The sequence below is a fragment of the Serinus canaria genome, chromosome 1A (assembly GCF_022539315.1).
Source record: "Serinus canaria isolate serCan28SL12 chromosome 1A, serCan2020, whole genome shotgun sequence".
Classification (NCBI taxonomy): domain Eukaryota; kingdom Metazoa; phylum Chordata; class Aves; order Passeriformes; family Fringillidae; genus Serinus; species Serinus canaria.
Window position 1 is genome coordinate 33,001,936 of NC_066314.1, and position 25,691 is coordinate 33,027,626.

The 25,691-nt window shown below is 39.7% G+C and overlaps 1 protein-coding gene across 6 annotated transcripts in view; it reads right to left on the bottom strand.

Moving 5' to 3' along the window:
- GRIP1 (glutamate receptor interacting protein 1) overlaps positions 1 to 25,691 on the bottom strand; it is a 310,634-nt gene that overhangs the window by 48,565 nt on the left and 236,378 nt on the right. For all 6 annotated transcript variants that reach the window (XM_050984746.1, XM_050984727.1, XM_050984739.1 and 3 more), the window contains 2 exons: positions 24,202 to 24,347; positions 542 to 689 (listed from right to left, as the gene is read on the bottom strand). In XM_050984746.1, coding sequence (XP_050840703.1) covers positions 542 to 689; positions 24,202 to 24,347 — 294 coding nt within the window. The remainder of the gene's footprint in view (positions 1 to 541; positions 690 to 24,201; positions 24,348 to 25,691) is intronic.

Below are 25,691 nucleotides of genomic sequence, written 5' to 3' on the forward strand. Positions count from 1 at the left end.
AGTTTAAAAATACAGAAGCCAGTCTTCCTTATACCTCACTTGTGTTCTAAAATATCAGTAGAAGAATCCACACATAAGGAGTTCCATTTCACTGTGCCACAAGAATGAGTGATATATCCTAAAAGAACACTTCAAGGTTGCAAAGCCTCAAAATTTACATCCCTTGACAGCTGTTCCATATGGCGGGCTTACTTCAAGAATTCCAGTGGGTTATGTTTCTTTTTTTTTAAACACTGATCTCTGCCACAGTGTTGCATTTAACAGCCAGACTCCTGTGCTGCATAGTGCAAGCAGCCAGTCAGGGATTACACGGGGCTGGCTTATGTCACCCAATACACGGATGAGCTGAAGTAGATGGAAGCCTCAGACTCGGCAGTCTGGAACAGCCATCTGACAAAGTGTTAATTTTAAGACATGCAACCTTGAGGAGACCTGGTTCAGTTGACTTCCTCAAAAAAGGGAAGGGTTCCTTTAAAACCAAATAGAAAAAGAAGTCAAATGGATGCATGGACCTGCAGTGTCAGTCCTCTGTCACACTCACCTGTCTGCAATACTTGCAGATTTGATTTTGTCTATGACAATGACCTGTTTGTTGCAGCACATCGAGGTAGTTAGTGCAACCCCAAGAGCAGCACCAGGAGTTTTGGCAACTTCAACTAGCAGTGGCCCAGAAGCTGTTGCTACTGAATCTGTTAAAATTAGACAACAAAAGATCAGTATTATACCAATGTGGTATTTATGCCATTTTCATGTTTTCCCCACATAAAATCTCCACGGATATTCTTTTTCTCCAACCAAATAACATTCCACTTCAAGAAATACTAAAATATCATAATTTAAGGAGTCAATAATCAGCTCTTAATGTTGAAAATTATAAAAGCAAGAGGAAGTTTGTGAATCTGGGATGTCTGTAAGTGTCAGAGTGTGTCAGAATCAGAGATGGACCAGATGAGAGAAACAGGATGTGTTAGTGAATCATTCTCTTGAACAACTGAAGATAAACATTACCTGGAATTTAAACAGACATGCTGAAAAAACAGAATTAATTTAAAAAGTCGAAAAATATCTGAAAAAAATGAATAAGTGAATAGATTAGAGAAAGAAGCTAAATTAGTTTTCAGAAAAGAAGATGAAGGTCTGTAGATAGCAGCTATAATAATCAAATGAAGAAGATAAAGAATGGGTCTACAAGAAATCCTTTACAAAAGAAAGGACAAAATAGTGAAACTGCAGAAGGTGTGACACCTAGAAGTAGTAGAAATTAAAGCAAAATACATGAGAGGAGGTTCAAAAGATTCTTTTAACATCCTTCCACTGGATAAAATACTGCCTTACAACAGGACATAGATAGTAAATGATCAATGATGAATACAGAAAACAGGAAAATAAGTTGGAACAACAGTCATGATTGATGACTGTGGTGAGAAACTACCCCAGAGAACAAGTGCCAGACACAAGAGAGCAAAAAGACAGCAGGCTTCTTCCTAAATGCCAAAACAAAGCAGGCAGTGATCAGGGTGAAGTATGTTCTGGAGACTGGCTGAGAACTCCTACTAACCAATACCCACTGATCAATAACTCAGTGCAGTAAGATACAGTAAGAGAAGATGTCCTTTAAGGATATTAAAAGATTGAGACAAAGTGCTATCAGAGACCTTTGGAGGTGTCTACAATCAGAATAAGAAAAAACTGAATAAATGAAGACTTATGCTGGATCAAAGTCGCAGAATGTACTGCCAGCATACAGGAGAGATTGGTATTCACAGCATTCTGGAACCAGCTGTGAAGATACAAAGACAACAGTCAATTGTGATGTGTCCCAGAAGCCACTAAGATTGAAGCTGTATAAGAACTACAGCTGGGCTTCCAAGTATGGAGGAGAGGACAGATATAAAGTACTCCTCTCAGTCTTAAATCTAAAAATTTAGTAAAAAAATGTAACACTGGCACAGAAGAAACAGTAAAACTGTATTAGGATACAAAACTAACAATCTGTATAATAAGACAAGAAATTGAATGAGAGGGCGATGAACACTCCACGAAGGTGCTCTCCCTCATTAGAGTGTAATGCAGGTAAACTGCATATAGATATGGAAAAAAGGTTGGCTGGAATAAAATACAATACCAGAAAACTGTCAGTTAATTATTACAGAACTCCTTTTCCCCCCACAGCTTGAAATTTTTAGATTCCTGCTGGTTTTTTTTTTTTTTCCAAGTTCGAAATCTAAGGGTTTGAAGGCAAGATTCAGCAATTTTGAAAGTGGTCATTAAATATGAGTTAACAATTTCTGCACACAACTAGGGTTGAATTTTTAAAGGCTCAACCTTCACAGGCACTAAAAAATAAGCTGCTCCACAAACCTGAACTGATCTTTAAATTCTGAGCTAAAATAATAGAGTCCACCCAGTAGCATTTCTGTCTGGAGCTTCAAGCACTAAGTAGCTTTAAAGCTGGATGAATTGCCTTCAGCAGTCTTTACCTTACTAACTAAAGTTACTAACTTATCTGTCTTTCTCTTACTAACTAAAGAAGGAGTTTATCACAATGAAATTCCTGTCTTAGATGACTTGGTTAAAGGTCTAAGTAAGGCAGGATGCATGCAGTGCCTTGCAAACAGCCAAATAAGCATGTGCAGCAGAGCAGAATTTAAGTATTCCTTATTCCCATTCCTGCACTGAGAAGCAATTATTTTCATCTTGAACATTCCAGTGGTTTCTGGAGCTACACACGAGTTTCACATTTACAAATATATGGGAAGAAGACTCAAACAATGTTTGTCATCAGTATCTTGACAAAGGTTTTGACTCATATTGATCCAGAAAATGGCAAAACCCAACTTGCACAAGTTCTTTCTGCAATGGCTGCCTTGAGGAGAAGAAACTGAATGCAAATATCTGTTGAGAATGTGTAAATCTTACAAGATGCTGGTCCTTCTTCCAGTTACTTGGGAAACTGCATAAGCACAAGCAGCTTATGCCTGAGTGTTATTTCCCAGGTGCCTGTTGAAATGCACTGGGAACACAAACCAAGGCAGACAGGATTTATAAATAAGATAACTACATTAGAGGAACCAGAAGAGAAGAAATGGAGTGTGTCTAACGGTGGAAAAGAAGCACAAGGAAGAGAAAGAAGGCAATAATCAAGCACACATTCTCTGACAGAGAAGAATTAGTTTTTCATGTTGAAGTAAAGCATGGATATGAAAAATGAATCATACAGGTATAAATTATTCATGTGTGAAGATGTTTCAGTCATTAAGATATTTACACCATGGCTGAAGCACTTACACACTATGTTGATTTATTGACTATGTAATTACATAAGATACTGATGAATACACTGATGAATATTTCTGTGAAAGGCACTCTAGATTTTTGATTTTGTTAATAATTTTTCTCATTTTAGAGTATTGCATCTCAATCACTACAAGAGGCTTGATTAAAACCTCCCAGAGGAAGCAGCATTGCTTTCTGCATGCTAATACAGCTACATAGCAGCACACCTTTTTTATTTGACAGCTTAAATCACTGGAAACAAGGGGTTTTATTCTGGATATAATTTCATTATATGTAAATATACTATATTTAGTACATATAAATAGTATGTAGCATAGTATTTAGAAATTTTTTTTATAAAATGAGCAGTGTTACCAACCTCCTTTGTCTCAAAAGATAATCACAAATCATTTCGAAAATTGAAAAATGTATTTTTAACCTGATAAAGACATCCCATTACATGTGTTTCTTTCTGTCCTCAAAAATGTATATATTTGTTAATCCTTACTGATCCTCAGGGCATCTGAAATCCAGGTCAACAACTGGTGGGTGGTGGAGGACAAGAACCACTAGGATTCCCACAGTGGGGAAACCAGTGAGCTGCTTGTATTAGGCAGCAGAGGATCTACATGTGAATCAGTACCTTAACTGCCCTGGATAGGGAAAAGCTTCAGTCATAGCTTGTGATCAATAATGACACTAAATCCACAGGAAACCAAACCTTTTTAGTCTGTGATGGCTCTTTTTCCCTTTCCAAAGCCTTCCTGTACTTAAAACTGGGAAGTACATCTACTGAGCTTGTTTCTGTAGGAACACTGAACTCTGTTGCTACTCCCTGTGCTCTGCAGCTTCTCACTTCTCTAACTGCAAGGTTTGCAAAGGGTGCTCTTTTATTTTTTCAAAGTCATGGCAAAACAAGGTGCAAGTAATTTTTTTGAGCAGCTTAAAAGAGCTTGACACAGAGGAAGGATGTCAAAATAGATTTTGTCTCTAAAGAGCCAGCTGAACCAATTGAAACACACAGCTTCAGAAAACTGCTATTGACCTCTCCTGGATGCTGCTGCACTTTATAGCAATGATGTGACAAACAAGTGGATATCTTACTATCTCACACTAAGTTTCCAAGGTTCTTCCCTATTAGGTGTTCACAGACTAACCAGGTTTTCACCTTCAAACTGTATATAGCAGGTCCCTGTAGCCTTCTCTCTTGTGATTCTCTGACTGACAGTAGTCAAAAAATCTGGCAAGGTGCTGGTTCAGACCAGAAAAAATGCATTGGTCCTCAAACCTTGTAGTCTTGTAATGCAAAGTTTTAACACTTTTGCAGCAGTGCCTTCACGGATCTAAATGTGTCTCACTCATGTTAAAACCAGAAGACAGTATTTTACAGAAATAGTTTTTCTTGATGGAAGAAGTGTGCTCTTCTACTCCTCACACCTTTTTTTGTTCTCTTCATACAAAATCTTTGCAGCCTACAGATAAGATAGCAAGTATGGTTGGACAGCTGGACTTGCTGATTTTAGATGTATTTTCCAACCACAAAGATTCTATGATTCTAAGTGAAGCAATCTCTCCCTCAGGTAGGAGTTCCCTTTTCTCCATTCAGTTCTTGTCAGTATACCCAAAACTTTATGTTCTTTCTCCTTTTCTGTAACCCTAATTTTTATACCCGGTGCCTGCATGCCTCATGGTCAGACTAGTGGATTACAGAAGCATATCTTAGTGAAGGTAAGGAAGATTGTTAAGAACTGGAAAAAAACCTGAAATCTTTGACACTCTTGCCTTCAAGAGCCAAGCGTTGGAACACTTACAGAAAGTCCTGCTTGAAGAAATCACTTTCAAACCCCCATCACTCCCAAATGCCTTAAACCATATTCTTGTTTTACTCTGCTCTCTCTGTTCTTTTTTCAGTTCACAAAAATCAACGATTCTTTTCCAGTACCTGCTCAGCAATCATATATGTGACAGCTCTGATGTATAAGGGACAACACTGACTGCTCCCCAAAGAACCTGCTGAGTAAATTCTCATAGATGGACACTCACAAATCCTTAAATGCAGAAATGCACAAGCCTTTCCTTGAACTTGCTTTCTTTAACAAAACCCAACAGAATGTAGGGGAAGTATGTGTGTGCATTTGTGTACACAAGCCAGTGTGAGTTTCAGAAAGGGTCCCAGAAAGGGTCCAACACAAAACACGCCACTGCAGTCAGTTCTTACTACAGAAAGGTTGAGACATCCCAACAAGCTACTGTCAGCATTCAGCACACAAGCAGAAGGTACTTAAAAACACCAGTGATGAAACTGATGTGTAAAGCACAGAATAAGCAGCCAAATCTGTGCCTTTATTTGGTATCTCAGTCTCAGCTACAAATAACATACAAGGTTGGTTGTCCAGGGAATTTGCAGAATGTTTTGAAGAAATTCAAGTGCTTGGTTTTTCCCCCTATCTTACCTAAAAAAAAAAAAAAAAAAAAAAAAAAGAGCAGGAGAAACTCTTTTGTACATATGTATCTATTGAGCAGGTTGCCTGGAGAAATTGCGGATGCCTCATCCTTGGCAGCGTTCAAGACCAGGTTGGATGGGGCTCTGAGCAACTTTGTCTAATGGAAGGTGCCCCTGCCCATGGCACAGGGGGTGGAACTGCATGATCTTTAAGGTCCTTTCCAATCTAAATCATTCTGTGATTGACAGAATAATCAATGGTGAGGAAAGCACAGCAGATGTGGTTCTGCCAGTCCATTCAGAATCAGCGTGCTACGGATTGGCCTCCCTGTTTTCTGTGTTAAGAAACAAGAGCTGAAATGTTAAAAGCTTTTTGCTTTTTGTAACAGAAATGGATCAAAATACCACAGACTTACTGCCATGAGTTTTGAGTATTTGCCACTGCTTAGACTGCTAAAATGCAAAAATCAAAGCTGATATAACTCTTACACTTGAAATCCACAGCTAGCTGTACAAACTTGAGACCAGATAACCAACCCAAAGAACAGGCAGGACATCCAACAGGCTTGATGAATTTAATTTCTAAGACATGTGGTTTTAGCAGCGATGCTCTCCACACAGACCATTTTGCAGGTCCTTTACAGTACTGCTGAGCTGACAGCAGAGCAATGTGAAAGCACTCAGGAGCTCTGTGTGCATTCACATCCACTTTTCTTCATTCACCCATTACTGTCACACGGTATCTTAAACTACACTTAATCAATCTTGTCATTCTCTCTGTGGTTTTTTTATTCTTAAGGATTATTTCTTTTCTGTGAATACCAGACCAAATCCCCCATTTTTGGTGTCCATTAAAGCATTTTCTCTGTAAGACTGATACACTTAAAGTTGTCCCAGCTCCTCACAGCTCAGTGCAAGATTGCATTCCCAGCTGTGTGAGGTTCATGGTCCTCTATGATGCTGTGCCTCCTCTATGCCCCTTCTCATGTTTTTCTGAGATTGTCATAGAGTTAGGCAGTCAGGCAACTTATCTGTCTGTCTTTTCCATGATCTCTTGCAAAATAAAAGCCACAACTAGAAATGCGTGTGCACGAGAGAGATCTGCTGCAAGTAGGGAAGCTTTTCTCTACTTTTCTCCTTCCCTTCTGCTTCAATTCACTTACGCCTTTCTTCTTTTACTTTTCCAGGTTTCACCAAGTCACAGATAAAAAAAGCTGACAAAACCCCACTTTCTCCCCTGTTCTTCATCTACATCATAAAGCACTTAGGCTACTTTGCTACCATTTTAAATTTATTTTGTAGGGGCATTTTCCTTTATTCATTTTTTACAGCAATTGGATGACCAGCCAAGTCTCTTACAGAGAGCTGAGGGATGGTTATTGAAACACTGATTGTTTTGGGTGGACGTGGGGGCATGAGAGGTCACTTATTTATGTAATACCCTTTCCTTGTACTGCTAAGATTATTTGATCTCTATTTTGCAAAGAAAGGATATAATTATGTATTTTTAAAGATGATCTAATCAAGAAATTGAGATTGGGATCATGGGTCAAGGGTTTCAAGAGGGAATGTAGCAGAAAGGAAGAGAGGCAGGAATAGGACTTCTGCAGTGTTTAAAGGGCACAGGAACAACATTCAAGATACCCTACAGCTGGGTATCATCATTATCACTCATTCAGAGTAATATAATTTGATTCCTCATACATTTGTGACTAAAGGTCATAAATGAACCACACACAGAGCATGACTCACGGTACTGGCTTTGGTATCCTGTTCTACTAATATTGCATAATGTTTGCACCCTGGCTTTGGTCATGCTTTATTTAGCAGAGTAACCTTTTACTCATCTTAGATCTTATGGGCAAAATAAAATCAATGACAGCTAGCAAGCTCTAAAAGGGATTTCTGGAAAGCTAAGAAAGCTGTGAAACTCTTGGAGTAGGTCCAGTGGAGGGCCATGAAGCTGCTCAGAGTGGTGGAGCACCTTTCCTGTGAGGATGGGCTGAGAGAGCTGGGGAAGAGAAGGCGCTGGGAAGACCTCATTGCTGCCTTTCAGTACTTGAAGGAAGCTTATAAAAAAGATGGAGAGTGACCTCTTGCACAGCTAGATAGTGATAGGACAAGGCAGAACAGTTTTAAACTGAAAGAGGGGAGATTTAGTTTAGCTGTAAGGAGGAAACTCTTTACCAGAAGGTGGTAAAGGACAGTACAGGTTGCCTAGAGAAACTCTGGATGCCCCATTCCTGGGGGCATTCAAGGCCAGGTTTGACTGGGCCCCAGGCAACATGATCTAGTGGCTGGCATCCCTGCCTGTGGCAGAGGGGCTGGAACTAGATGATATTTAAGGTCTCTTCCAAACCAAACTATTCCATGATTCTATAAAACAGAGTAAGCTGACATGTGATATCTGTAGAGAAAGGATAGCAGTTTTTAATAATAGAACCGCTATTTAAAAATTAAATATTGTTCTTGTTCAAAGTGTCAGTGTCAGTCTCCAAGGCTCAACTTACACTCTATCATACAATATATGTGCTCCTTGCATTCCCTCGATTTTGGGGTATTGTGTGTTTCAGGCAGGCTGTAGAATGAGCAACAGCTGAACAGTTTTTAATTTTACCTGAACTACAATTAAAAAGGCAAAAACAGTACCAAAAGTAGATAAATAAAACAATGTATTTTCCGTTATTGTAAGTAACAGGGCAGCACTGGAACTGCTGGTCTACTGAAAGAAAGATCACAGAGTTCATAGGAAAAAACCCCATGAATTGCTGCTAAGGAAAAAAAGCCACCAACGGCATTTTATACTCTCTCACCTTTAGAATAATCAAATTTCAAAAATGATAAATAGGAATAATTCCAAGAGGATGCCACCAGAATGAGTGATAGCAAAATTAGAGAGACCTCTCAACCTCGGAATGGAAAATGGAGACATTATTCTCTAAACAAATGTGCCACCTATTATCCCCTCTAACCACAAGCAGTTTAATATTCTTGTCAACTGACTGGCACAGTCTTTCCATTTTCTTCTTATTGCCTAATTCCTGCAGCTCATTTATATGCCTCTAATTTAGCCAAGTTATTACAATCAAAAGGTTAGGAGCTGCCTTTACCTAATTTCATAGTTAGGAAACTTAGCCCCACCATCCTTCTCAGCTAAGAAATATCACTAACTAGTTGAAGAACCATCTCTGCCTTCAAAATGCTCCTAGAGTGTGGATGTGGAGATACTCAAAATCAGTTTGGGACCTTCTCAGACTGTCTCTCATGTTCAGACCATAAAAACCTGCCTAAATCACTTCAGCTCAAAATACTTTCCCCAATTCTCAGGATGCTGCTTCCTCCTACTATTGGTTTCAAGTTCACACCTTTCACTTTTACTAGGCCTCTTCCCTGCTCAAAAGCTGCATTAAATCCCCATCTTTTATTTACCTCTATTTTTCTTTTCATGTGCCTTGGTAATCTAAAGCGTAATCTGCCTATTGCACAATTTACAAGACAAAAGCAACTTGGTAGATGATGCTTGTACAGAAAATCCAGGATCTGCCTCTTTGAGGATAGTCTGAGTTTATTATTGCAAATAAGCCCAGGCACTAAAACTTTCTACCTTTGTTACCTTGAGAAAGAATACCACACAGAAAATTCATGTGGCACTTAAAGAATTATTAGGAACTCAAAATCTCTATCCCTGACGGCAGCACATGGTTTCAGAACTTGGGAGCTTACAAGTACACATTTATGGTTAGTTTGGCAACCTGAGCCTCAAAGAGCACCTTTCCATTTAAGGGTGGCTCCTGAAAACTGCCCTGAAACACTATATAGCATTAGATTGATTGTGAAATGTTTGCAGAAGTCAGCAGCAATGGAAGTCTTCCTGCATTTCATTCCAGGAATTTAATTTACAAATAATTATTTTTAAAACCATCTTCCAAAATGAGACAGACCCCAAAAATGGTGCAAATAATTTGTCCTGCTGAGGCCCTGCAATACAAAATGCTAATTGTTTTCTATGGCACAAAGCAAAGATGAACTCAAAGAACCATTGAATGACAAAATGGTTTGAGTTGGGAGGGACCTTAAAAATCATTTAGTCCCAATCCCCTTCCATAAAGCAGGGTTACTCTCCACTAGACCAAGTTACTGAAGGTCCAATCCAACCTGGTCTTGCACACTTTCAGTTATGGAATATCCAAAACTTCTCAGGGCTTGACAGACAGATAGATATGTCCAAAAGAACTTTCCATACTTATTTTCTCCTCCAAGTAGGACAGAAAATAAAATGCACAAGAACTTTGGTATCTTCAAAACTCTCCATCTCTTATGTGATTCTGTGCCTGACTAATCAAAACAAATAGAACAAATAAGGGCAACACAATCTGCACCTCAGCCTACAAACCAAGCTACAGCTGGTGTGCTGAACTTTACATGGGCCAATCTCTAAAGCATATTCATAAGTACACACTATGGATAATATAAAGAGCTGCAGTACCCATCAATTATGCCTATTTGCCACAATGCCCCTAAGTTCCATCTAATGGGAATACTAATAATTAGAATGGATTGGATTCTCTTCAAAAGCCTACAGAGCCCAAAGCCCCTCACTGCTGTCACTTCATAGAAGGGAACAAGCACTGCGAACACCCCAGCGCCCAAACTTTGCATTGAGCTGACAGTGCCCATGCATCCGAGTCTCCACCAAGACAGGACATCTCAGACAGAGCCAAAAACTTCAGAGCAAAGGTGTGCCATGGATACTTTGGACACCTGGACAAGTCAGTGCTGTGTTAGTGAGATACCTCAGCTGCCCCTGTCTCTGCCACAGTGGTGAGAGCTGAAGCACTGGAAGCAGCAGAGCCACATAAGCAAGATGCTGAGCCTGTGACAGCCACTCCTGCTTGTCAACAGGATGACTGACCTAAGTACAGCCCCATTCCCACATGGCTGAGCTGCTTGGTGTATGCGAGCTGCACGACTGGACCTTGCTCAGGGGTCCTCTGTACTGAAACATACCAGCTTATACATTCATGGTTACTATTTACATGTGTTAGTGACCTCTGCACTGAAACATACCAACTTATACATTCATGGTTACTATTTACATGTGTTAGCAACCTCTGCACACAAGAGAATTGCAGTCTCTGCCTTGGAAAGCTGGCCTTGGGTGTGCTTCTGCTACCATTGACATCAACTGATTTGGTTTGGCTGAATAGGCAGGAGTTTCAGACTAGTCTAAAACTCCTTTACAAAGCCTATCAGGTAACCATGAACCAGAAGAAAAGAAAAATTAAACTGCACATGGCTGTTCATAACAGATAATATGAATTTCTAATCCTACAAATGTGTGCTGTTGGTACCACTTTTTTCACCTGAAACTTTGGTCTCTTCAGTAATCTGTACTCTAGCACAGATTAAATTTTAAAAAAAATTGATGCACTGGCACAGCCACATTATAAAAGGCTACCATGCAGAAGGTCAAGGCTGAGATCTGACTTGCAGGTTTTTGCACTGAGGACAAGAGAGTTTTTCTGCTCTTAGGGGTTGCACAAACTTTGGTATGTTTGAGTTAGACAAAAATGAGTCAGAAACAAGTTTATTAACTGCCCTCTCTTTCTGCTTTGATACTGCCTCAGGAGCAGTTCAGCAAAAACATTTCAAAGAAATGGAGAAAGTAGTTTAGGTAAATTGCCCTTAAGTCCAACACAGAAGCCATGGTCCTAAACATAAACTCTTTCAATACTCATTGCAAAAATAATCTAGGATTGCCCATATATTTCCAGCTTTTCCCTTCCCAGTACTTGTTCCAAAGAATACAGGAAGAGTACTACTGGGAGTATTCACACATTTAAAGTAAAAGAAAGCTTCTATATCCCCTATTCTGTGCAGCATACATTTCCAGCAAAACCCATTCCCCATATTTCTGTTCCCAAAATCCCAGCTAAGCAATAACCTCTAGAAACTCAAGTGGCCCATAACTGTTATAGTCACAGCAATGAGAAGGGCACTCTATCATCTGCTATCTCAGCAGACAGCCTGCCAGCTTGCTGCCAGGGTCACCTTTGGCGAGGTTCCCATGTGGCTCCTCCTTTGCTGCAGGGCAAGACATTTACCTCCTGCCAGAGCAGCTCCTGCTGCCAGGCTCGGAGGGGCTCCAGGTCCTCTCATGCCCCTGCCTGGTGACTTGTTTCTTTTTGAAGATGTTCCATTGCTCATATTTATAATTAAGCAATTACTGAATTTATTTAAAGGAGAAACTGTGAAAAGCTTTTTTCATCTGTGTTTCTTTTCAGTCTGTTTCTTTGGTTTTGGTTGTTCTTTTTCTTTTACCAGTGAAATCCATCCAAATTTACCTAAGGTCTTTGTAAAGACCTTGAAAAATTAGAGGTGACAGTGTTCAGAAAAAGGCTATTTCAAACAACACTGCTGAGCTGACTGTAGAAGAAAACCTGTGCTTATGCAAGGTGTAAAAAACCCAAATGAGAAGTTGATTAAAATCTGCAGATTATCAGTATAAATCATCATAAAAATACATATACACCAATAAAGATCAGAAGTGTCTGTTTACAAACAGAATGACATTAAAAGGAAAATATTACAGTCACCATGTGGGCACAAAGCACTTCAAACCTAATGATCCCCAGAATGAATATTGCCTGGATGTACTTATTTTTACCTTCCCTCTTTAATTAAATAAGCACATTTACTTCCTTCTTCAAGAGCCTCATATGGAAGGTAGACAGCGAATATTTAATGAGTAGGAACACTTCTCCCTTTTTTCCAAGCTCATGCCTTAATTACTAAACAGTATTCTCAATCTTCTCTGAGCATATGTGGTGGGGGAGAGCTGTTTTATGCTGCAGCCTCTGAGTATTGCCTACAACACACATTTATTAATGATTTTCTCTTATAACCACACTTTAGAGCAAAAGCATGGTGTTTTTCCCACTGTAGAGATAAACAAACAAGGATCAAAGAAATGAAGGTTGAAAGCATCTATTTGTCTGGAGAGGATGTTTTAAGACACTTGTGTTGGGGTTCACTGCACCAAAATGCAGATCTCTCTAGGGCAGACCTGAAGCACCCACACCTGAGCCTAAACTCTCTCTACAACCACCCAAGAAAACTGGCATTTGACAAACGTGTTTCACCTGCCCCAGTTTAGGCATCTGCATCAAGATGAGATCACCTTTTTCTAGCACATTTCTCTCACATGACTGTTTTTCAGATCATTTAGTACTCTGCAGCAGGTGACTGTGAAAGATAAAATGTATGCAATCATTCCAATTAAAATTTGTAATGTAACATATGCACCAAGGCATCTGAGTAAGGCTGCATGAGCATCTCAAATTCTTACATTTCTGATGCCTGAAGAGCTGAACTGAAAGGAACTTTGCAGAGACAAGAAAAAACTTCACAAAAAATATACACAAAAGATCTTGGGTTTATCTCTAAAAATCTTTCAAATCTTGAGTTTAACTGGGAGTCAGTTTAGGAAAGTAGCAAAAAAGCCATTCCTCCAGCAAGGGAGATCTTAAGCACAGAAAGGACACATCCTTTCTTATTCTCTTTCTCTTTGCAGCTGATTTCTAGTTTAAACATAGCAGCTGATGCTTCTCACACGTTCCATATCCAACTAAAGAATGACAGGAGGTACTGAGAAGACCAGCAGCATCAATACCATGCCATGATTTATAAAATCAAATGCTGACATTTGAAATTTGGTCTGTTATGTGAAAGACAAAAACTAAATAAAATAAAATGTAGAGTGGCTGTCCATCCAACATGTTCTCACTCACAGGGGTTTTGCACTTTAACACCATTAACTGAGGTCATATTTAGGCAAAATATCTAGAAATATTCATACTTTGAAAACCACTCCTTTTCAGCATAAATTTTCTGTGAAATGATTAATGAACCATTAACCTTACTGCAAAGGAACAAAAATCTGCATCCCTCCTGATTATGCCCGGTACAGGTGTTCAAGCAAATGACCTGAGGGACTCTTGGGTTTTTTCCCTTTGACCTAACCTGTCAGGCACAGCCTGGATGTCTCATGCCCACGAAAAAAAGTCAAGAGGATGGAGTGGTTCAGTTCCAGGTTTTTAAAAATGCCTCCCCTCAGGGAAAGTCTTGGGAGATATTAAGTGTTTTCTGGGGTTACAGCACAAATTCTCTCTAGTACAAAGAAAATCAGATCTGTCTCTTATTCCTTAGTCTCTGAGATGACTGCAGTGGCACTAACACACGTCTAGGGCTCTATATTTTAATTGGGTTTTTTCTGAATACAGAGTTTCTCCTGCTTTGAATTGCATGGCACATACAAAACATCCTTTAATCTCCACAAAACTTAATTATCGCCATTTCTGTAAAACTTTCACCTCTGCACTCTGAATTTAAGTACTGCAGCTACCTGCTTAATTTGTTTTTCGGAGAAGCACAAGCCAGGATACCTCATTATCCTGTTGTTATCACAGTCTCTGTTGAAAGGCATGCTAAGTAACAGAGAAGCCAACTTACTGACCCACTTCCAGCTGACCAGATGTATGAGCGAGCATGTGGTAGGGCTGCCAATTCTCTTTCACCCTGCATTTCATGGTGTATCTGGATAGCCCTCATGTGAAGTGGAAAGCTGTGATCAATCCTTTATTTCCCATCTTCTACTAAGTGTCTGTGAGGGTTATTTGCTCCTTTGCTCTGCTTTCGTGAAGCCTGGATGGTGGACAGGAGAGATTACTACAAGAATCTTCCCCTTCCATCATTTGTCTTTAATTACTTACAAAAAGAAGCAAAATAGCTTATTTTTAAGAGGTGGAAACTGCTTCCATTTGAGGATCTAAGCCCCTGAATTAGCATAATGAGACCATGGGCTTTATAAAGAGATACTAACACAGATTACCAAGGGTCTTCTTTAATGAATTCCTGTCATGAAATACATTTGATATGTCAGATTGATATAACTGTAGACTTTTTAGATTAACTGCAAACAAATACAGGTTTCACCTTCCTGACAAATCTTAGAAGACAAATTTTTCCATCACTCTCAGAACTCAGTAAGTTAAACAGAGTATTTTCATACATGAAGTGAACACCTCCCTCTTCCTAGTGATTTATGAAACTTAAATTGTACCTTTAATTTTCTGTTTCAGGGACATCTCATTTCACCTTTACAGTTTCTTTTTCTCCCATACAAAGCAATGTTTATTAAGCTGCTTTTAATAAGGACATAGTTTCAAAAGCACTTGAGATAAATTTTAATTGGACCTTTTAGAGTAATTTGTAACTTATATGGTTCAGCTAAACTCCTTTTATTTCTCTTTAGAGGTGATCAAGAAGTTTGCAAAGAAAGAAATACCTGTAAGATTTATGAAATCCTTGTAAAACATGACAACAACTCCCTTCTGCAATCACCCACTAGCAAGATGGCTACTAAACTGCAGCAGGAAATCACAACCAGACAGAAAAGATATTGGGCAAACAGACTTGGGAATCATGGAAATAATACTTTTCTGATTAAAACATCTTGTTTTTAACTGCTTGTAACTTACACCTTGGCCACAGTACCAATATTTGGTGTGATTTTTTTCTTACAATGGTTACCTATCTCAGGTACTTTTTTCTCTCCCCTTATTTATTTTAGCTGAAACAGGTCATTAGGAAAACCCAGAGTTTGTCCCACCTACCTTGCCCTTCCTCCTGAAAATTCTATAGGCTTTACATGGAAAATTCATGTTCCCTATGTGTCCCCTCTACCTGACAGATCCGGCACTGGGAATCAAGAGCTAAGAAGAGGGGAGAGAAGGACTTTTTGGACAAGAAGGGGAGGAACTGAGGTGAGTGGGTTATTGATCCATAAAGAAGCTGCAGAACAAGTAACTTGGGAATGGTTTGCTAAGAGATGGGAACAAGACAAAGGGCTAAAGAAGGACAGCATGTAAACTGCAAAAGGCCTTTAAAAGAGAGAAATCAGCAGTGTGAGAGAAATGTATTGGAAAATTACTTAAGCCTTACTTGGCAAAGGACAGCAGAAAAAACTGGGCTGTAAGGAGAGGGAATAGCATGTTGGGGATTTAGGACCTTCTAGAAAAGATGATTCAAACTAGGTCAGTAGAAAAAGAAAAAATCAAGCAGCTACTGGAAACAGCTCAGAACCAGGATAAGAACAAAGAATGGAGGAAAGAAGCATCATGCCTCCATGGAATAGACAGGAAGGAACATGGGATCCAGAACCCTTGCAGTTGTTCTCCACTTCCAGCAAATGCCTTCACAACCCTGCAGTCGTGTGTGTGTGTGAAGACTTTTCTGGTCTCCAGGAATCAATCACATGTGCACTGTACTGGACTGCTGGTCTGATAATGCTGCTAACACAGAGCAGGCTGGTGGGCTTAGTGGCCCTCCCTCTTTTGAGGAACTATTCTGGTACAGATGTCAGAAGATTGAAGTTTTTCTGAGAGAGACACCCAGGTAATGGTACATAAAAATGTGTCAGAGCTGTTAACAAACATGTAAGCTTACACAGGTACTGGTGAACAACAAACTGAGAATTGCTTATGCAACCCAGGGGTACCACTCACTGGAAAGAAAAATCTGTTTTCTTACAAGGCCCTGTTTCACACCTCTTTCACTGCTCAGCAGTCCTCACAATGAAACAAATGTCCTACCCATAGGTGAAAGCACCATAAGTTTTGAGGAACTAGCTGTGAAGGAGTTGGGTAGGAGGTGTGTAAGGCATAAAAAGGGAACTGCAAGGAAAAGAAGGTTATGTAAAATGGAGGGAACACCTGATTGCTGCTTTTAAGAATCAGATTATATCACAAATTCCTTGATACAATCACAAAGGCTGAAAAGTACCAACAGCATTGGTCACCAATTGTAAGCATTTTTTTATTTCACTATCTCAACCAGCAGCTGTATCTCTTGATCACACAAAAAACTGATCAAGCAAAAACTGGTTTTTTTGGGCTGGATTTTTTAAAATCGTAATGGCTATTCACCTTCGGTTTCCATGTAATCCCATTTATCTCAAGAGATGTTAAAAAAGGTATTTATATTTCCTTTGAAGAAGGTAAGTAAAGCAGATTAAAGCAGGTAAGGAAGCAGGACAAACTGATCAATACCAATCATCTTACAGGCTCACGATGAGACTAAGTGAAGTCTGCCCAACATATTTAGTAGCAGCATGAGAGACAAAGGGTTAAAAGGAATAACCCATTCTTCCAATTGTAAAAGAGCAGTCCTGAAAGTCGGAAAACTTGATAGCAGAAAAAAATCACAAGCCTCAGGCTTCTCATGCCAAGGGGAAATCATATACCACACTAGATGAAATCATAGCATCATAGAATGGCTTGAGTTGGAAGGGACTTTAACGATCATTTACTTCCAGCCCATCTTTCACTGGAAGTAGGGATTCCTTCCACTAGATCAGGTTACTTAGAGTCCCATCCATCCTGGTCTTGGACACTTTCAGGGATGGAGCAGCCACAACTTCTTGGGGCTACCTGTTCCACTGCCTCACTAACTCTACAGTGAAGAATTTCTTCCTTCTATCTAATCCAAACCTACCTTCTTTCAGTTTGAAGCCAGTGTGCCTTTTCCTGTCACTACAACCCCTGTAACAAGCCTCTCTCCATCTTTCTTGTGGGCTCCCTTCAGGCACTGGAAGGCCACAATTAGGTCACTCCAAAACCTTCTCTTTTTCAGGCTGACCAATCCAAACTCTCTCAGCCTTCCCTCACAGGAGAGGTGCTCCATCCCTTTTATCATCTTGGTGGCCTCCTCTGGTCTCTCTCCACCAGGCTGATGTCCTTCCTGTCCTTCCTCCTGGGGGACCCCAGAGCTGATGCAGCTCTCCAGGTGGGCTCTCACTAGAGCAGAGCAGAGGGACACAATCCTCTCCCTGGCCCTGCTGCCCATGTTGCTTTGGATGCAGCCCAGGACACGTTTGGCTCTCTGTGCTGGGAGTGCCCATGGCTGGATCATGTCCAGTCTCTCCCCCTGCATCCCTGAGTCCTTCTCAGCAGGGCTGCTCTCCATCTGTCCATGCCCAGCCTGTGTTGATACCAGGGTTTGCCCTGATCTGGGTGCAGCACCCACCACCTGGCCTTGTCAAATCTCATGAGATTCCCTCAGGCCCATTTCTTGAGCTTGTCCAGGTCGCTCTTGATGGCATCCTGTCCTTCAGGTGTGTCAACTGCACCACTCAGCTCAGTGTCACCTGCTGGTTTACTGAGCGTGCACTTAATCCCTTCATCTGTGTCATTAATGAGGGTATTAAATAACACTGGTCCTCTGAGGGACACCACTTGTCACTGATGCTCAGTGGGACTCTGAGTCATTAACCACTACCCTCTGGATGTGACTGTCCAATCAATTCCTTATCCATCTAACAACAGTCCACTCACTGAATCCATCTCTCTCCAATTTAGAGCTAAAGATGTTGTGGGAGACCGTATCAAAAGCTTTACAGAAGTCCACAGAGATGACATCTGCAGCCCTTCCCCTGTCCACTGATAAAGTTACTCCATCATAGAAGCCCAATAGGTCGGTCAGGCAGGACTTGCCCTTGGTGAAGCTGTGCTGGCTGTCTTGAACCACCTCCCTGTGCCTCAGCACACCTTGCTAGCACTACAAAGAGAAAAGTTATTTGTTGTGTATATCCTCAGCTGACTGTCTCCAGTCAGCTGAGGATATACACAACAAATATATATATATATATTATATACACTATACACTGTTTATACTGGTGTCCCTGATGCAGGCATCTGGGACCAACAGCAGAACACACCATGGGTTTGATGAACAAGGAAACTGCACAGTAAGATGAGACTAATGTGCCATAGCACGTGGATTTAAGTATCTGCTCTGTGAATGTGAATCACTCATTAGCCTCCAGGAGAGACAAAAAAGTCCCATGTGTTTTACCTAGTGACACATCTGTGAGTGGGTATTTCTGGAACTGTTAGAGTTATGTCTGTGTTATCTCCTGCTGTAAGAAAGATCCAATACATATGGAATGACCTTGGGACTCAGAGGTTTTCTCCTTGAGATCTGCATATTGCCTGAAGCACTCAAACTGTGGCTGGATTAGGGCCTCAGGAAAAAACACCAGGAAATTAATAACTTTGCATTTAGACAAAGATCTGGGCAGTGCCTTCAATAAGCCTGTGGTCACACACTGGAGACAGAAATAAAACTCAAAATGAATAGCTGCATAAAAGGTTATTACCTCTCCTGTGGCTCTTGTGACTGTACTGCATGCACAACCCTCTGGACAGTGGCTGAGCCGACAGTCTCACTTCTGACATTTCCCAAGCAGTACACTCAACATTTTGACTTCCAGCATTGTCTTGTAACATAACTTGTGCATGTGTCTGTGTAGTAGCAGTATTTAAAGTAATGTTTCAATTATTACAGCTATTATGACCTTTGTTTTGCACATTAATTTTCATTCTGTCTCTGAAGCAACATAAGACAAGAAAACTTCTTCAAAGTTTTAAGCAACTAATTCATACTTAGAATTTCAAGGAATCTAAATCTATTGCCCTGTGATAGCCAGGAGACCTGTAGTTGCAGTCAAATGCTAGAGTATGTTAACCTATCTGTTCTGTCAAACCCTATATGAGACAAGAGAAATGTACATTTTAAGTTTGTAAAGCAATAGAAAGAAAAAGGCAGCGTGGAATCCTAGAGGGTTCCTGACTTTACTTCAACTTGCAAGGTCTTGCAACAATTGTAAGGGTTATGAAGATCCTAAGTCAGTCCTTGGGGGCTCTGCGGCCTCTGTTCCTTTGGGCGTGTAAAATCTCTAGCTTTTAAGGGTCTCCACAGTGTGGATGCACTTGAGTGATATTGCTTTATGAAACTTAAGGGTCAGCCCATAAGTTCTTTTTTGTCCTCTATTTCTTGCCTTCCACAAATTGCTGAAAGTCTACACTAGACTGCAGATTATCTCACCTGATCTTTAAACTGTGCAAAGTTTCTCTCCCTAGTGCTCCTCTTGTCAGGCAGAATTGCTAAAAGGTGAGGCAGGTTTCCTTAAATATACTTTCATAAGGTCATTACAGCATTAATTAATTAATAAGCTATTTTAATGGGTGAACTTAAAGAGGCAAAAGCCTCAGATGTGGCTAGCAAAAAGATTTACTAGCAAATGCCTGCACCAATATTCCCCTTTCTAGGAAGTTCTATCAGTGTTACCCATTGAGTTCAGAAAATAGAGGGCATTGCTCTAGTTAAAATCAAGCAGTTTTGTGTCAGGGTGACTCTGGTAGATTTGCAACAGAAAACAAGCTGACTGGTTTTTTTTGTAGAGAAAGCTTACAGGGTGCCATATTCCAGCAAATCTATTTTGGCTCAAATAAGAGCAAGAACTGTTAAAGAAGCCAGAGAAACATATGGAATTTGAAAGTGCAATATGTTCCTTTACTCCTGAACAACACAGCGTGCTTTGAACTAACAAACACCCATTGAAGAGAGAAAGATGTTGTGTCTCACAAGTGCAAACAACTTAAAAAAGCTTCTTTTGTGCCCAAGTTCTGGCAAAAGCTGTTAGTTTTGTTAAGCTACAGTATCCTTGATACAAAGATTGCCCCAGTACGAGCATCCAAGACTTAAAAAGTAGGTACCTGAAAAGATCATCAACAGCCATTTATGAACTAAACTAGAGTTACATAAAAATGGCCAGAATTTAAACTCAAGGTAGTCACTACCTTTGAACTTGTCTTTTTGCTTCCTTTCAGAGAAAATATGGAAGGTTACCCCAGCAGATGCAACCCCAGTTACAGAGACCACACAGAGCCCAGTGGCATCACGGCAGATCTTTGAAAACCTAAAGGGAAACTGCATCTCCTCAGCTTCAATGTACTGATAAACTTTTATTTCTTGTTTCAGACAAAGGCACTGTGAATCTTTGTTTGTAGCTTGTTATTAGTGTTGCACTCTAACTCTCACTATAACTCTAGCTGTGAATAGTTAATTATGATACTTCATCTGACCACTGCCTAACAGTGAGAATTTCAGTCTCTCCAGCCTAACTTTATAGCCCGGAATTAATATTTTTTATTTGATTGCCACAGGAGAGGATTCAGGTTGTGAAATTATCTTGACAGTGGCAGCAAGTCACTGCTAGCTACCACCTTGCCTCTACTTCTCCCCTTCCTCAAAATGAGGGCTCAGGTGTAATCACAGGGCACAGAGAGCTGCACTATACAGACCTCCCCCACCACTAGATGAAAATAGGTGATCCACATGACCAGAAAGTTTGGACACCTAAGGTGTAAGGACTACAGAGAAAAGTAATAAAGCCCACAAAGATCATGTTAATTCTATTCAGTTTTGTGTAGAGCGAGTCACCATATCCACATCCTTTGAAAACAGTGAAGTACAGCACTATTTAAGCATCACAAAGTTAAAAAACACAGGCAGTTCTTTTAAAATCCACAAGAAAAGTAAGCAATCATAGTACTTCAACACTAGAGAATGTGTTCTGCAAAACAGGAAGACATTTGGAAGACTGCATCCTCCACAACTTCAAATGTAACTTTAATCACATTATAAAATACTTTCTCAGAAATTAGGTTTTCCAATTTTCTTCAGGGATTATCTTGGTATTTTCAAACTCCTACTATGACAAAGTCCCTTTGAAACTACACAGCAGTACACTCCACACACCAACCTGGAAATATTTTCAGCAGAGTCTAAAAAAAAAAAATCTCTTCCAAGAAGCTGAATTGACAAGTTTATTTCCTAGGACCCAGCAGAGCAGGGGACTTCAGGATGTACTTAAGCAAGCACAGGTGTAACCCCAGAGTTCAACAGGAACAGCCACATCTCTTACATTATATACACACTTGATTACCCTGCACAGAACCCCTTGATGCTTTTTTTACTCCAGTTTGTCTAGGGTCCAGAAACAATAAAATGTACAAGCTTCCCAAGTGACCTCTTGAAGACTTCAGCTGGGAGAACTAAACTTTGAGAAATACAGCACCTTTGAAAGAGCTAATGCTTACAGGAGTAAGAAAAGTCAGTTACACACTACAGGACTGTAGTTGAAAAATAGTTCAGGATTATTTTCTTCATCTAGTAAAACCATTTCAAATCCAGTTCCAATTTCATGCTATCAGAACGTATTTTATGGCTCTTTCCAGTTCTGGCCACACAGTATGCTACTTTACAGGATATTACCATCACTAACAGAAGAGAAGGTATTCAGCAAACAGTGCTACAATTATATCTGTAGGAGTAATATATTCTACTGAAAGTTTATACCAAGAGGACCCTACAGAATACACTAGACTTCTGTGTGACTTCTGGATTGTTTCTGCCCCCTTCAAGCAGGCTAACCTACTAATCTATTTTCAAGCATCAGTTATTGATAAGTCACCTTACCCAACACTCTTCCTTTGTTTTAGCCTATTTTCAAATTCTCATCAACCCTTAGACAGCATTACAAACAGTTTATGGGTAACATAAGAGTTGAGAAAAAAGAGTAACATTTCTGTAATTTTTAAATTTCTCTTCATGACTCATGTTCTCTCTTTCACTTTACTCCCAACACTGACTTTCCTGCTCTTGAGCAGAACTAAGAGAAGATTCAAATCAGAAAAGGTTTCCTGGCAAGGATTCAATGGATTAGGATGAATGATTTTCAGCCTTTGCCCAATAGTCATAAAATAGCTGCACAAGAGAGCTTCCCAATAAGATTTTTTGTTCACACCACTGCTAAAATACTATGCAGGACATGCAAATTGGAAAAAATTCAAAACCTACTGGGGGCTAGGTAATATCACAATGCATTAGAAAGACAGCCTATTGGTTCCCTCCTTATTTCTTCTTGCAGACTCTGCTGGACCACTACTCCATAAATTTCCCAGTGTTTGATTTCCTTTTCCTTCTTTCCTTCTGACTCCACAAGTCTAAGGATCTTCTACCTCCTTTAATTTCTGTTGGATAACACATTCATTGCCCAGGAGGCAAGAATGGTAAATCCACATTTGGTGCTGAGAACAAAGGGTTGTTTATTCAGAGAGAAAATGACACAAAGAGACTGATTAGTAGGTGCTTCCTATAGAGTTACAAGCCTGAAATTTCCACCTAAGTTCTGTATCCTCCTGAACGGAGCTCTATCCAGATAGTGCTGAAAAGAAGGTTCCTGCCTTGAACAAGCTGCAATTTAGGAAACAACCGAGTATTTCACCATGTGGTCTCCTCCTTACACAAACCTTCAAAGATTTCCAAAAGATCCTCAGTGAAAAGGAGGCTTACTCTCCCCTTGGGGTATACAAGGAAAATGGGGGTGGGAGTTTTCTCTGAAATGAAAGTTTGCTGGGAACTTTGTCTACAGCCAGTGGAGTAGAAAAAATATTGATTTAACTGTGATGACAGACAGGGTTTGGTCATCCATTATCTTTTGAAGGAAAAGAAGAAACAAATGAAAACACCTAAATTCTAGTTCTCCTCAGAAGCTAGAGCTCATCTGAGCTGTCTCCACCTTTCTGGACATGAATCTGTACAATGTCCATCACGTCTGCCAGACACTACACAAACCCGCTACTTCAATTCTTGACAGTTAAGTAAACAGAGACATACACTGTAATAAAAAAAGACAAATCTGTGTCTCAGAGAAGAATAAAGAGGGCTGTTCCAGAATAAGCAAATATCTGACATTATTCTTTTCAGTATTAATCTTTTCCAAGGCTTTGAAGTTTGACAGTGCTATTTCACAAATCCCTAGGAGGCTGCTTTACTGTTAGGCTAGAAACCTGACTGTGGAACTGAGCAGAAAAAGAATTGAGAAATCCCCAAAACCACAAGAAATATTTCAGCCTCACTGGTGAGTATTTCTGTTTCTTGCTGCTATGAATTTTCTGTATCTTGAAAAAATTGAGGGAATATGACAATTTCCAAAATAAATGGAAACCAATAAATTCCAAATCTCTTATTAAAAATCATCTGGTCTACTTGAATTCCCAAAAAAACCTCCCATATTTTCCATGAGTTCAATCAAAGTTTGTAAAACATGTAAGCTCATTTTTCAAGCCACTTGCCACCTCTGTATTTCTTAAAAAAATTTCTCTCCCCTATTCTTTTCTCTGTGGCAGTCTTGTGACTTTTTAATTATGTCTTGTCCAACTAGCAGCACTGGCAAAAGGCAAAAGAATTCTTGTTAGATCAAGTATTCCCCTCCTTCATGTGACAGAAATGCTTACACTTCATTAACCTTTATTATAAACTAGTCACTGGAAAAGTTACTTTGCTAGAATCCACACTATGGTTTCAGCCTACAAACCACGGAATTGTCAGAATGCTAAATTACAGTAAAATACCGCTCACCTCCTTATGAACCCAAAATTAATGATACAATGCAGAAGAGAACAGCAGTGCTACTAGGAGCATAACAGGTCACTGCTGAACTAGCTCATGGAGAACAGGCAGCGAAAAGCACAGCTGGCTCCTAGTGTTGCAGCCCCACTTCCTATCCCACGACCTACCCATCACTGAGACATCGTATTCAACCAGCAGAGTCGCCTCCTGCCCGCACTGCTTGAGAATACTCATGGCTTCAGCATGTGTTGTTCCCAACAGTCGAATCCCATCCACACTCAGCAGCCTGTCCCCAGGCTTGATTGTGCCCTCTCTGAAGGGAGAATAAAGGAGTGATCTTTGTTAGTGTAAGAGAAATTGATGTGGAGATAATACCATTTTTATGCAAAGCGATTCTCTCGCACCCTCCCTGACATCCATCCCTCTTGCCTTAACACTTAACATTTACTTTGACAGCCAGAATGATCAGAGGGCGCAGTGGAAAGGAAATTGCTTTAATTGGAAAGTCAGTGACTGGAAAACAGCTTACCACACAGTGAAATAATCAAGTCACGTTAAATTGCATCTAAGTATAGCTTCTGCTCAACATATGCTTTCTTTCTACCTTGTCCACACAACTCTGTTTTCATACATACATAAACACATCCTCCTCCAGTATTTTCTTAAAAATAAACATGAGGTGCAAACACATGGGTGCTGAAACAGATTGCAAAATATGAATGTCCATGTATTGATTTTCTTTAAAAATATCTTTTACTTGCATGATTCAATTTTTTATTTCTTCCTACTTAGAAGTAATTCAGCTCTAAATCTAAAATGCTGTCTTCTAGGCATATCTCATAACCTATTCAGAACTGTAACAGAAAATTTAATACTAACACTGTCAACTAAAGAGTCATGGAGAAAAACAAGAAAACCAGGGAATGAGGGAGAGAAAAAAGTGTGGGAACAAAAGAAACACTCTCTTGAAACATTTCCTTCACAGTTTCCACGGTTGAAAATGTCAACATAGGCTATAGATATCAATCTGCTTTAAAGAAACTGCCCTTTGAATTTCTTTAATGGTTTAAGGACACAAATGCCATTTCTGAAAATACAGTTTTTATTTTCATAAAAATAAAGTGAATATATATATATAAAATGGTATTATATACAAATATATAATAATTTTATATGGCCAAAATATAAATCTGGGCTCAGAGGTTTTCTAGGTAAAGCTATGTATGACCTCATATGCAGATATGTACAAACTTCTTAACAGAATAATACAACACTCAGACTGATCACAGTATTATTCTGAAGCACAAGAGAAAAAGATTGTGGTGTTAAGAGTATAAAAAGCATAATTAAGAGCGACATCAATTGTCTGAAGAACATAAAAAAAATGTGCCCTGACCTATTGCAGGAATTCATTCTAATTATTATAGGTGCAAGATCCTAAATTAAAGTTCACACACATCATAATGTGCTGAGCCTCTGTGACTGCCCATTACTATTGCTGCAGTTATTATTATTTCTATTACAACAATTAAAAACAAACCCATGAATTTCAAAGGACTGTATTTAAATGCATCTATTTCACTCAAAATCTTAACTTCTGTCCCAAATAATTCACCTTTCCCCATTTCTCTTTCACATGAACTCCAGAGAAAGATGA